The sequence below is a fragment of the Phalacrocorax carbo genome, chromosome 4 (assembly GCF_963921805.1).
Source record: "Phalacrocorax carbo chromosome 4, bPhaCar2.1, whole genome shotgun sequence".
In the NCBI taxonomy this organism is placed as follows: Eukaryota; Metazoa; Chordata; class Aves; order Suliformes; family Phalacrocoracidae; genus Phalacrocorax; species Phalacrocorax carbo.
Window position 1 is genome coordinate 61,040,596 of NC_087516.1, and position 13,816 is coordinate 61,054,411.

The 13,816-nt window shown below is 39.7% G+C and overlaps 1 protein-coding gene and 1 long non-coding RNA gene across 3 annotated transcripts in view; one reads left to right on the plus strand and one right to left on the minus strand.

Moving 5' to 3' along the window:
* LOC135313134 (uncharacterized) overlaps positions 1–13,816 on the minus strand; it is a 58,448-nt gene that overhangs the window by 11,286 nt on the left and 33,346 nt on the right. The window contains exons 2-3 of the long non-coding RNA XR_010372732.1: positions 4,712–4,858; positions 4,129–4,281 (exon numbers count right to left, since the gene is read on the minus strand). This is a non-coding gene — a long non-coding RNA (uncharacterized LOC135313134). The remainder of the gene's footprint in view (positions 1–4,128; positions 4,282–4,711; positions 4,859–13,816) is intronic.
* Positions 1,391–13,816, plus strand: part of TECRL (trans-2,3-enoyl-CoA reductase like) — a 73,776-nt gene continuing 61,350 nt past the window's right edge. Inside the window, exons 1-2 of one of the 2 annotated variants that reach the window (XM_064450183.1) lie at positions 1,391–1,556; positions 4,649–4,768. In XM_064450183.1, the coding sequence (XP_064306253.1) occupies positions 1,467–1,556; positions 4,649–4,768 (210 nt within the window). In that variant the 5' untranslated portion in view covers positions 1,391–1,466. Of the gene's footprint in view, positions 1,557–4,496; positions 4,769–13,816 lie in introns of those variants that run through there. The other variant, XM_064450182.1, reaches the window with a different exon arrangement.

The window sequence follows — 13,816 nt, forward strand, 5'->3', positions numbered from 1 at the left end:
ACCTATTCCTAAACTGTCTGCCAGATGAAGCCAGGAGCCAGACAAACAAGCGTTTTTCCAAATGAGTACATTGTATCAGGTTCTTAAATCCTATTTTGGACACCTCAGTAAGAAGAGACTGAAAGCACAGCTACACTCTTCCCTGGCTCTGAAAACATTAAATCCAAGATTGAAATGGGGAGATGTGGAGCAGCGCTGATTAGATCAAGCGTGGTACCAGGTGTCTGGGCTGCACAGCTGCTAAGCAAGGGTGGTGAGGCCACGGAGCATGGTACCTACCACATGCACCTACAGGTTCAGACCTCCTTTAGCAAGGGGATCTCACTGCTTGTTTGCAACATAGCTGAGCACTTGGTCCCAGTGTTTCCTTCCCCAGCAAAATGAAGGGCAGAATCTCCAAAAATGGGACACTGAAGTTAAGTGTGTGTGACCTTGGGAAATCAATTTGCTTTAGGCTGCATGACCTGCAGCACAAAACCCCATGTACTTTGGGCTCTGGAGTCTTATGTCTTGGGGGCATTTTTCAGTTCTTTGGCATTGCAAAGCCGGTGGGAAAGGAATAACCCTGCTTCCACCAAGCATTCAAAGTGCGTGTGATAAAAAAGCAACTGGTAAGGGGCTGCTGACAAGCATCTGGAGTGACAGAGATGACCCTCTGATGCTTACTTAACAGTCGACATTCTGCAGACTGAGAGGAGATGACCAGTTGTCTGAGGAAGGAGGAGTACAAAACATGACCAAAGATGAAAAGGAACTTCAGAAGCGCCTTAAGGCCCCAGCTGGGATCTTGTGAAATCCCTTTGTGCCAGGCTGTCTGCAAAATCACAGTGCAAGAGAGCCTCATGCAGAGAAGGCATGTGGAATGGGAACGAAAAGCAGGAAAAACAGCAGTTCCCTAACACCTCACAGGAACTCAGTGTCATAAGCAGAAACTGAATGCTAAGTCTTAGTCCCTGCCCAATGCTTTGCCACCTGTTTTGTCATGACCTGTACAGGTTGATGCTTGTTCCAAGATACTGTATTAGATGGGTGCAAAATGTCCACTACCGGTGTCACTTTTGTTGTGAAAATATCAGCAGTTCAGTCAACCAGAAATTACGGCCTTGCTGCATGCTTTGGGGGCTAGCATCCCCTCCCTCCTGGAAAAAGTGCCTTTCAGAAGAATGGCTTAGCAGAATGCCTGACCATCTGCAAAACAGCTCATGTCAGCCAAGTGCCAAGTGAGGAAAGGAGGTATAGCCACAGTTTGAAAGAAGTTATGCCCATCCTCATGGCCCCTCGAAAATATTGGCCCCTTATATGGCAGGAAATTCAGTGCGAGTTGAAGCTGTCAGAGATGATTTAATTCTTGCTGAGTGCTCTTTGACTCCTCTCAGAGTCCCAGAATGAAGCTGAGGTCAGGGACTCAGTGACTGCTGGCTACTAGCCCTGACACAGCTCCGGGAAGCTGCTGTGGCACCAATGTAATGTGGATCAATAAATCTCACAATATAGGACTGATTGCTTGTCCCCATGTGCAGGGATTCCCCATCTCCGGTGTCGGGGACCGAGACGAGGTATGTATAACTGCATTGAAAGGGAAGATGTGCCTTTTGTCCAGCAATTAATGTTCCCCTTCTATGTGCACTTCTACATAGAATGGGCTGAATTACTTTGCATCGAGCCAGAATATCCAAACCCATTGACATTTCAAGCAAGTGCAGCAGTTGTCACGCTAATGGCAAAATCTCCACTGCTTTTATTAATCTCCCTTTTAGAGCTTAGGTTATCAGTGGTAACTCTATCCCTGATTATTTTTGGTAGATTAGCTCTCACCCACCTTGTATGTAAGTAATATGTTTGTTGTAGACATAGTGCTGCAGTCTAATCCTAGACCCATAATTTAATATAGAAAGGAAAGGGCCATCACCTTCACGGAAGCCCTACTAGTTTATGTCAGCAAAATATTTGGCTTTGTAAAGATTGTTGTTCATCAAGATATTGAAATTGAATAAGATCAGCTTCGATTGAAAAAAAAATATTTTTGTAAGCATTTTCCTGGAATTAGTTCAGATATTCAAGCGTTCATTGGTCAGTAATAACATTCAGATCATTTAAATGTCTTCAGTAAATCAAAAGATTTTTTTTCAGAAGCAGCAGCTCAAATGTTATCATTTTAAATAATGTTATAAATAAACCTACGGTAATGACTGCAACACCAGTTTCTTATATACACAGAAATTAACTATGATTATCAATATTATTCTTTATTGCTTTAGAATTGAAATGAATTTAGAAATGAGCTATTACAGCTCATTGTTCCATGGATTTTACAGCTAAAAGGGGATATTATATCAGTTTGTCTCATCTTTTGTACAGCAATTCCTTATAGCAGTCTCTGCAGAGAAGTGTATCTTACACTTGGAATTTAGGACCTGCATGTTCTGTTGTCTTTATCTGGCTGTTTTCAGTAAGCCCCTTACATCAGCCAATAATTTCTTACTCTCCACATTCTGACTAGTTTATACCGAAATGTCTTCTTGCTATATTGACTCCACCAAGGTGGTGGTTCCTTGCACACCTTTCATCTAAACTGGGAAACAGGGGTACTTATAGGCAAGACACTAACTGATTTCAGTATAGCGAAAGTTTAATCCTTATTTGTATTAGGTGACTAATATTGTTACACATCTGCATCCCCACAGCCAGGGCTTTCCACTAAGAAAGCCAGAGGAGGCATTCAAAGGCTGCACAGCTGCATTAACAAGTAATAGGGGCTTTCCTTTCAGACCTTATCTACATAGAAGTTTGGCATGTAATATGGACAAAAAGCATCTTAGTTATGAGTTGGGCTTAGCCTCTTTAGTCAGAGCACCTGGCTAAAGAATCATAAATAAATCAGACTAGTCTTGGTATTGCAAGTATTTTGTCATTGCAGATACCCAGCCCCGTTACCACTGAGCTCAGACCTGTTTGTGAGTTCAGCCCCTGCTAATTTGCTCTTTCCTTCTCCTATGTCTTTTCCGTATGCCTATGAGCAGGACACATTTCATGCATGCAGGCTTGATCCTCCAGAACTTAAGCATATATACAACTTGATGTAGCATGGATTATTCCATCAACATCAATTAGGTAACTCATAGACATGAAGAGGAGCATATCTGCGAATATTGTCAGGAGAAGAGCTTTAGTTTGCAAATTGCCTGTCTTTGGGCATCCCCCTCACTTTCATTTTTAATTCTTGCAACAGCTTATCAACTAGTTTCTCCATTATTTCATAGAGCTTCTTGCTGTGTGTCACTAGAAAAGATGCGGTGACCACTAAATTTTCTGTAAGTTATAGTACAATCAAAGAAAAGAGACCCGTTCTCTTCCCACCCTGCTTCCCAGAGTGGGTATTAGTTGTGCAGCCACTTTTATCTTGTGGAAGGTCTTTTTCACTTAATTAAATTTCCTTAGTGTCACAAACCTATATGATTTTTGTAATAGTGATCATAGTTTCCCTGTAGAAATAGTTTACCATGTAGAAATGCATCCAGAACTTACTCTGTCTCCCCACTGGAAAGAGCTGTCTGCAGGAATCCGTGGTGCCCTTCTCACACTAATCTTAGGCAGCCCAGGGAAATTCAGGGAGAATCTCAGGATGGAAAAGTGCTGCTAGTTCTATTAAATCCTATTAAAACATCATTCAAGGCAAAATGAAGTTCAAACAAGGTTTGGGGAAGCCCTTTTAGAGAAAATTTGTTGTTTTAAGTAATCCTTATTTTTACCTCTAAGGCTACTTTTGTTTTGCTGCAGTCTTGTATTGTGAAAATTACTTGTCAGGAAAGAATAAGAAAAGAGTAAAATGATCCAAGCCCTGAATTAGTGCCTTTATGGTTATAATTTCCTTTACTTCAGTTGAGTTTCCCTAGCAGACCTGCAAGGAAAGCTCTACCGCATTAAATAACAGAGTCCATATTACTAAATACAAGTAGGTAAAAGATCCTCTCTATATTGGCAAGCAACCCCTACATTTTTGCTGATGAACTCCTGGCATTTTGTTAGTAAATATTTCTAGAATAGATGACATCTGACATAATTTTGTAGATACATGCTAAGGGTGCATTCACACACACATATATATAACATGCATATATATACGCATACCTATACCTATGCGCGTAGGTAGACACTTTTAAACATCCGTCTCAGTAGGTAAGAGTGGAATTTGCTGCATTCATACCCGAGTCCTCTGGGGCTCTGGAATTTCAGGATCTGGCTTCTTCTAATAGGGACTCTCTAGATGTGTTATTTCAAATGCTGGTTTAAATAAAAACAAAAAAATAAAGCATCAGCAATACAGCACATCACAATAGCAGGTTAAATATAGACATGGATTACAGAGCCATTGTTTTCACTCCTGCTAAATAAGACAGTACTCTTAAAATGGAACACCACTTGACCTTTCGTGTCTCATCAGGCTGTGATTGTATTTAACTGATGCAGGGAGGAAACATTTTCCCCCTGGAACTGTCCCCTGTGGATATGACGAGCACTACTGCTGGGTCACACCATGCACAGGAGGCAGAAACCCAGCGCTCCAGAACACAAGAGGGATCTTGCAGCTCATGGAGGAGCTCTGTCCATGCCCCACAATGACACACGCTCTTTTTTCAACTTCTCTCAGCTTGTGCTCGCTGCTGGCCATCTTAAATCACCACCAGTGCTCAAACATTCAAAAATCACTTACTTTGAAGTGGAAATTCTTGATGTGCAAAGCAAGAAGCCGATCTGCATTGTGGACAAGGTGAGTGTATTATTCCGGCACGCCGGGGCCACACCTGGTTCACATGGTGCCGCTTCAAGGACTCTGTTTTCACTCTGTTGTGGTCGTATTCTGTAATAGAAAAAACTTTCATTCTTTTCTTTTCTCTGGGAGACACTCATAATTTCTTGTGAGTCACAATCCTTGGCTGTTTTTCTCCAGGATTTTTACAAATAATCCAACACTGGTTTCTCTTAGACCTCCTGGATGCTCTGTGGACTGAAGATATGTCCTTACGCTGTCTCTTGACACTTAGATTACAGTGTTTATTTCAGAGCATGGTACTTAAACGTCTGCTTCAGAATGGATACTCAGTTTTAATACATTTGTAAAGCTCAGCATCTCTGCAATGCTGTGGGCTCTTGTTGGTATATAAACGTACTCAGCTGCACCCTACTTATCAGATTGGGCGGGAATTTGGCAATTTAAAAAAAAAAATTTTTTAAACAAAGGGTCTGAGTCAAGAAAGGTATGTTTTTTTAATAATATGAATAAAAATTATAAACTACAGTCAAATTGTAAAAGTAGGATGAGAGAACTGGGTAGGAAGGAAATTTATAGCACAGTAAACAACAGCTGAAAAAATGCTTCATAAATATTTTCTTCACAGTTTTTGTGATTCATTGTCCCTCAGCAAAAGAGCTGGTCTCTTGCATGCCATGAAAATGAGAACCCTAATCTATTTAGACTATAGGATTTTTCAGTAACATAGTAGAGTTTTGAGACTTACTGTTTTGCTAGAAGAAAAAAATAAAAATAAACAATTCCCTAACCTCACTGGCAACAGCGGGAACCAGTGGATAAATTTGCTTCAGATGTTTAATTTAATGCCTTTGAAATATGCAGGGTGGAATACTACCAGGTTTCTAGTGATCCTGATTGATTAAAGGGTGTTTTTGCAATTTGTGTGACTAGCTCAAGGTAGATGTCTCATTTGGTCATTCTTAATGGGGCAAAACATTTTCTGAGATATTTTTTAATCTAGCTAAAGGGGAAACGTACAAAATGGTCAAACAAATATGATTATTAATACCAGTTCTAATGATAGCGTTTGCATTATTTAATTTACTGAGTGATATTTATGTAGTTATTAAAAAGGGTTATCTAAATTTTATACTGAACAAGGTTTTGATCCAAAAAAAGACTGAGTCTGTTTCTTATCATAAGCTTTCCTCTAGTGTCATTAAAAGAAATATATTAACAGAAGCAGAATTAGGCCAAAAGCCACATTTCAGTAATCCTTCCATGATGCTTGGAAGAGCAGTAGTCTGCTGGGACAATAGCAGACCTGCGTTTTAATCTTTATTCTGAATTCTGATGAGCCTGAACACTTTCTACACCTTCTCCAAACCATAGATTCTGCTCCTGTAGCAGCGGAAAAAGAGTTACGAATGGTGATTGCAAAGTACTCTCTCTCTAGAGGTAAAATACACACAGAGGATCAATAGCAACTGCAAACGGAAAGCGTCTGCTCAGGAATCTCTGTTCAACTTAGATGGCAAATGGCCAGCAGCAAGGACCTGTTCTTATTTTTTTTGTTTTGGCGCAGTACCAAGGGATTGGTGCAAGTTTAGCACAAAGCTGAGATTTCCAAGACTGCCTAAAGAATTTGGCTTTTGAATGCACATTCACATGGTTATCTAATTTGCTGGGATAATCCCTTTCTGAGGCAACCCTGAAAGTACGGAAGCTGAGTTCCTTACTTCCATGAACACTTGTTAGTATTGGTGAACTTAATTTCAGTTGGTTATTAGAGCAGACAAGAGACCGTTTTACTGGATTATGCATGAACTTCTGCTTAATTAGATATAACACTGATACAGACCCAATATGGCACTTCTAATGCCTGTTTTTCTGTTTGTAAGTTACGATTAGCTTCACTTCTTGGGGTTGCATGTAATTTTACTTGTCAGAATTTATAATAGGAGAGAATGGGAAGATTTTTAAAAGTATATATTTATACTCTTATTGCATAGTGTTAGTTGTTCAGACTATTATGATTTAGCAAACACATTTGTAATATTCTCACATTAATAAATCTAAAGGGACGAACTATATTATAATGGCAGAGAGAAGACCCCTTTCTTTCTCCACCTAATAGAAACTCAGGCAGAGTGATTAGATGATTAATGCTGTGTGGTTAAATACCAGTCACTGCTTCCAGAGTGTTAGTTTCTAGGAGACTCTTGCATATGCATATAAAACCTGTTCAGATTAGTGGGAGCTCTGTAAGTCTGCAAAATAATGATACATCTAACTAGCTTTGGTATTTAGAAAGAAAAGGTGTCTTGCGCTCAGTGCAGCGTCAGGGATTTAGAAGAGGTGTGTTCAGCTGGGTGATCTTGAGCAATCATCTGACATCAGTAGGCTTTGGAACCAGCATAAGTAACTGTGAATTAATTCTCCATCAGTAAAATGAAAATAACATTATCTTCTTTGGCTTTCTTAGCCGTCTTACACTTTGGGGAAGGATCAGTCACTTAATATAAGTGAACTGAGTGGTTACTACAAGGTCCTGATCGTCTTTAAGATTGGCTTAAAGGAACAGAATAAACACATATTTGCCTGGTTTTTAAGCCCATAAGATACGTGCACATACATACTGCAGGCTTTTCCACAGTCAGGAAATGCAGAAAAAAAATATTGAAAGAAAGTAGTAGAAGAGGAAAACCCCAGACATTTTGTCCCATAGTGACCCCCTCCAGGAGCTGGGTCTTGAAGAAAAATACCTAATCATGGAAAGCTGGAAGTAAATTCACAAGACTCAGCAACACTGGCAGTTCATTTTACACATGCGTAGTTTGAACATAAAATTCATTATAGGAGTATCATTCCTTTTATTTAATATTACCAACCTGCTTTGGGGACTTTCTCTGCTATGGATACGACATTATGCAAGTAGTTTGGTGCACATGAGATTTTCCAGCAAGTTACTTAAAGAATTTAAAAGAGAAAAAATAACAGCCTTGCTCCTGTTCTTGCTCCCCAGTCTTGCTCCTGGTACAGAAATTAATTCTGAGGTGAGATGTCATGGAGAAGAGGCTTCAGATTTTGGGGGTGGGGAGAGAAGGGACGAAACACAAACTTGTCTAATTTTTTTCCAATTATTCTACAAAATGTCCCCAAACTACTTCTGGCAGGACAGCAAGCACTGGTGATGAGACAAAAGGGGGCTACCTTTGACAGTTGGAAAAAGGCTTCAAGAAGGAGTTAATAGGGAAAGCTAATTTAAACCTAGGCTATAACCCCATCCATCTGTCCTTAAAAGCAGCATAAAAATACTCAGAGGAGGCATCCTGAGACTGTACTCCCATGACCAAAGGTATCCGCACGCTGATCTGGTGGCGGCCGCGGGACAAAAGGCACCGAGGTTTCCAGGAGGGCTATGAGCAGCCTCCTGCTCTGCACGCTGCCCACGGGAGGGCAGGAGCCCAGGCCTGTGGGCCAGTAGGGACGACAGAGTCCTGGGTCTTCCCTCCTTCCCAGGGAGGCAGGCTGGTATCCTCAGGCACAGCATGGCTCGGGGACACGCAGAGCACCTTGCCTGACCTGAGATCCCTCTATGGCCTGGGAGGGGATTTCTCAGAACAGAAAGGTGTTTACCCAAGCAGGCAAATGCCGTACAGGAACTGGTGGCTGAAAGCCACAATTAGGCAAATTTAGCCAAGAAATTTGGCCTGTATTTTGACGATCAAGGGGTGATAAGTAACAGCTGAGCATATTGTGGGTGAATCTTCACTGCAACATGCAAATCGATACTGCATTTTTTTAAGACGTTGTATAGTTGAAACATGAGTCATACAGGTTTCTTGCTCAAGGAGTGAAAGAAGTATTCAGCAAGGAATAAATCTTCTCTTTGGCCAGTGTAAAACAGCAGGTGAGCCTAGATGATCACAAGTCCCTTTTTTCCCTCACAATTTATTAATTTCTATGGAAGAAATTCCTGCCTGTCTCTAAAGAGGAGAGGGCATGTAATTAGTGATTTCTTGCTAGAAATGTTTTCAATGAAAGAGAGTCCTAAAATATCTAAGGATTTTGGCTCCCATATTACTTCCAAAAAGCTACAGAAAACAACAGAACATGCAAAATTCATCAGGTCTTAAAAATGAAAGAAAATAATTCTTTTTTGTATTTTTTTTAACAAATAATCCACATTTTTCATCATCAGCCACAACTTATGAAAAATACATAGCTACTCAAAAACTGTTTTACTTTTACATTATTCCAAAACCCTGATGTAGGTTAGTTTTAAAGTAATGGATGTGCAGTGATTTGATTTATAAATGCTGTTAAGGCAATTCGTAACTGTTTCTCTTATAGCAGCCATTGTATAATTTTTTTTTCTTCAAATTAACTTGTAGTAAAATGCATTTTCCCACAAACATAGTGCAATGTAATTAATTTTGCATGAGTTGCTTTTAAGGCAGAAAGTGTTACACAATATAGTTTTTACAGAATAAATCACCTTTGGGGAAAACGGCAAAGAAAGCTTTTTCCCATCCAAAACCTCAGAGCTCAGTAGTTTCGTGCTATACGATTTTGCAAGTTAAGCTATAAGCTGAGGTGCAAGCTGAGGTTCTGGCTGCTATACAGCAGCCCACCTTTCCAGAAAACTTCTTAAGGCCTACAGAAGAGAGCTGGTTTCCTAAGGTGTGCAGGACAGAGTCTCTTTTCTTGGTGTGCTGCAAAGATGATGGAAACTACTTTCCTACTGTTCCTTAAACCAGCCCTCCAAGCACCCAGCGCCCTCTCCCACTGAAACCTCTTCGGAAAACACAGTTACTGATAGCTGAAGGTTTGTGGCTAATGATATATACTGTAGAAACATTTATATGTTTGTGAGTGTAGCCACACTGTGCAATGCCTATAGTGAAAGTCATGTGAACATTGTTATTTTTCTTAAGTTAAAAGACCCTTGCGTAGGGTCCTTTTGTTACTCATTTTTATTGCGCCCAGTATAACACAGATCTATGCATCAATCCAGTCACTTACATACACAACTCTTCTTGGTGTTAAATATTACACCGTATGTGTATTACTACATCTTTCGCCAAAGATGAATTAGGGCTTATTTTCATTACCTTAAAGGCTCGTCTGTCTCTGAAGGAGTTCACAAACATTTTTGTTTGTAAACCACCTAAAACAACAGTGTCCTCTTATCTGCACACTATGGCTTAGCAATACAACGGATTTATACTGGCATGACAACAAAATCAGACACATGCAGAAATGGTATCTTCAGTACCAGGAATCTATTGCACTCACTTGTGGGTTGCAGCTCTGTCACAGAAACTGAGCAGCCAAGAACAGTCGTCACTGGCTCTCTTTTGCCTAGTCATCTCTAGCAAATAAAAATAACTTCTCACACCATGACTTGGAGGTTAGACACACCACATTTGTTTCATGTGAGCAAATACAATCATTAAAGTACGCAATGCGACTCTGCAAAGGAACTCTTTGCAGTACCAGGACATTTCCTTCATTCTAGGGAAGTATAGTAAAAAGAAGTCTGTTCCCAGAAAAGAGATTAATATTGTTGTTGCCTTGTATTGTCTTTTTTTTTTTTTTTTTTTTTTCCCCTGCAATTTCAGTATTTCACTTCACAGGACTCTATAGTCTTCCTTGTGGAGAATGAGCAAAACCTGTGTACTACCACAGCAGCAGCCTCATTTCATGCATAGGATTTTTAAGATCATCATCTTTCCCATTCAAGCAGTCTACCATTAGAGATGCCCTGCCTCTGATGCAAAGATGACCAAGGGATTGAATAACCAGCTATGTCACAGGAGGAGGCTTCCATGGGAAGACCACATGTTGGTGCCGAGTCCCACAAACTCAGGATTCCCACAGCAATACAGGTGAAGGAACACAGACACAAAACTAGCTGGATGTAGGCTCATTGCTGTGGAAGTCCTCTTTTTTACTTCCTTTTGGAAGGAGGATTTCATAGTGTCTTGTGTCTTTTACTGTATATTTTCACAGCATCCAGCACAACAGGGATCTGGTCCCTGCTGGGAGGCACTGCAAGAAAATACATTACATTTATAAATATGTTATGAAGTCTATGCCTTTTCTTGCTCCTAAGAATTGAATCTGATGTCTACCCCCCAGTGCTGGAGGTGATGACAGTAGTATTTTCTTCCTCAGTTATTAGTTACACTTGGTAAAGTAGGTAAACATATTCAAATTCTGTTGAAGCAATGCATTACACTCGTTTCTTCCTGCTCTACTAGAAATTCACATCATTTTAATGTCAATAAAGATACAGATAGTTTCAGATGAAAAGAGGCAACTAGACACATTAATTTCTGCTTGCTCTTTGCTGTCACCATTCTTGTTTCAATATGGCTTTTAAAATGGAATACCTGGGGAAATGGCCTTTGATTTATCTAGAAGAGAGAGACTGGGGAGGGGAGAAGCTGGTAACTTTAGGGGATTTAGCATTTGTAAAGGTATAATTTAAAGAATTACAGAAGCCACTACAGAAGACTAATGCTTCAGCTGATACTAATTTTCAAAGCTTAGAAGTGCCTTTAAATGACAGGTTTTATTCATCTCTTATTTTAGATAGAAAAGTCTAAGTTTGGGGGGAAGAAAGAAAGAGTGAAATATAATAAATGATCAAAAAAAATCTAAGCTTGATTCAAAGTTCAGTGAAAGTAAGAGAATGGGTTTCTGAGACACCAGTGGTACTCCAGCTCTTCATGAACAGAAGCCATTTTGGCCACCAATAAAACCCAGCTACGCTACCAGAGCAGTGAATATTGCCAAAAGTGTATCTGTAGAGACGGATTCCCAGCCAGCATGAAAAATTCCTCTTTCCCAAGAAAGTTATGACATTTCTCCCCAGCTGCACGTTTGCCTTATTGCATCAAAGATAATTCACACATTATTGCAAATTATAAATGTACTGGAGCAATGTAAGACCATAGGGAACTGTAGGTGTTCTATTAGTCTAACAGTTAATCAGCACAACCCGTGATGGAAATTTAGGTGTATAATGGCATCTCATATAGGCATTATTGTATCATTAAAATACTCCTGCCCATGATTTACTGGTCCATCAGAACATGCTTCAGGTTCTTTCTGAAATCAGGCCTGTGATTCTTCACAAAGTACCTGAGCCGTGTAGTAATGGATCTATAAATATCTAACAGTATATATATTAATGCTATCATTTTAACATATATGCCTACATTTAAACAATTTTGGATTTTAAAAAGTTCTTAAAATGCAAGGTTTCCTTTTTTAATATGTAGAGCTCTTGTACTACACGAGAAGAAATTGTGGCAGCCAGAGAATCTGTACCAGAAGTAGAGCAAGCGTGTCTTCATTGCACTCGCTATAGTGAAAAGTACCTAGATTTCTAACTGACCCGATGACGTCTCATTGTTCTTATATATCACTCTCACTTCCCTTTCTGCTCCCCTTTCTGCTTTTCAGCTTCATACTTCCCCTCATGGACCACAGGGGGCTTCTTGTCTCACCATCTTTCCCTGCCTGCTCTGCCCAGCATAACTTTGGACCTCCTTGTCAAATTTAAATATACATGAAAGAGAAAAAAAAGATTATTTAGTTCCTGCTTGTCTAGCAGAAGCTGGTGGCTGGGTGGGTAGCACACGGTTTCAGAGCAGGGAGCACAGGCAGAGTGCAGTTCTCACCCCCGCCGACCCACAGCAGCCAGCTGGCAGCTCAGTGTGCACATTCTGACTGGCCAAGCAGCGAGCGCACGGCAGCAAAACAGCCCCAGTTTCTTGCCCGCTGGAAATGTCATAGGAGACAGGGAAGGGATATGAGGCAGCTGGAAAACGCTTTGGGGTCCTTTATTAGTAGAAAGTAAGGCTTTATTAGCTCTGCTATTCATAGAACCACTTGTTTTGCCAATTCATGTTCTCCTGTGAAATTTCTTTTGAGTTGGTTGATCTCTTGCAGTCTGTTTTCATACTGTCCCCCAGATAATTTGTGACCATCCTGTGCTAAGCATTGGCTGAGTTTCTTGGGTGCTCTGCTTGATTTTAAATGTTAGCAGTTTGTATAGCTATAAAAAAAGCAAGCATAACTCTCCTCAGTCTTTTGATAGAAAAGGGAAGACAAAATGTAGAGATATTTTGCAGCCAAGCTATATGCTTAATCTGTGCTAGGACCAGCAATCAAAATCCAAACAAAACTCTAAACCTCACCTTCTTCCATTCTTCTTCAGAAGAACTGGTCAACATTAGCTTTTTTTTTTTAAGTGCATATCCAAAATGTTGTTTTCTTTGCAAATTACAGTGAAAACAAATGAATTTTGAATTTTTAATGAGGTAGAATTTGGGAAAGATTGTATTACAGATTAATTTTTGAATAATCCAATCTGTTATGACACAATAGATATTTCAAGTGGAATTTATTTTACAATTTAATAGTGTGTTTATCTGAATATTATTTCCTATTGGATTATTTTCCATGGCATGAAAGCCATGTGTTACATTATTTTATGCTATCATGATTGACATGTCATAAAATAATGCCAAAGTAATGAAAGTTCCATACCAATGAGAAATAAAAGAAAAGAAAATAGCACAAAGAAATGAATTTTCAGCATGTTCCTGAAGCAGGATTTAAAAATAAAATTCTATTTAATTTTTAAAATTTGTACTCGATACAGACTTATACCTCCAGAGTTTTGCCAGAACAATTCCATTTTCCTAATAGAAAAGTGTTGTGACAGAGGCTTCCTGACTGGTTCTGCTGTTAAGCTCTCAAAGTGAATACAGCAACTGTACTCAGTTTCCTTTAACAAAAGGTCAGAAGGCACACAGGGGCATGCCAGTTCTAGTCAGATTTGCTCAGATATAGGTGAACATAGCAAATTCTGTAAATTGAGGGGTGGCCTGCATGCCTTTTGTCTGCTAATGAATTGCATTCTTTTTACCTCCACTCTCATCTTTAGCAGAGGGAGAAAAAGCTCTTTCTGGTGTCTGACACTTTCTCAGAAAATTTCTTGCAAATGGAGAGGACTTTTTTAATGTAAGTACTCAGCTAGCAGTA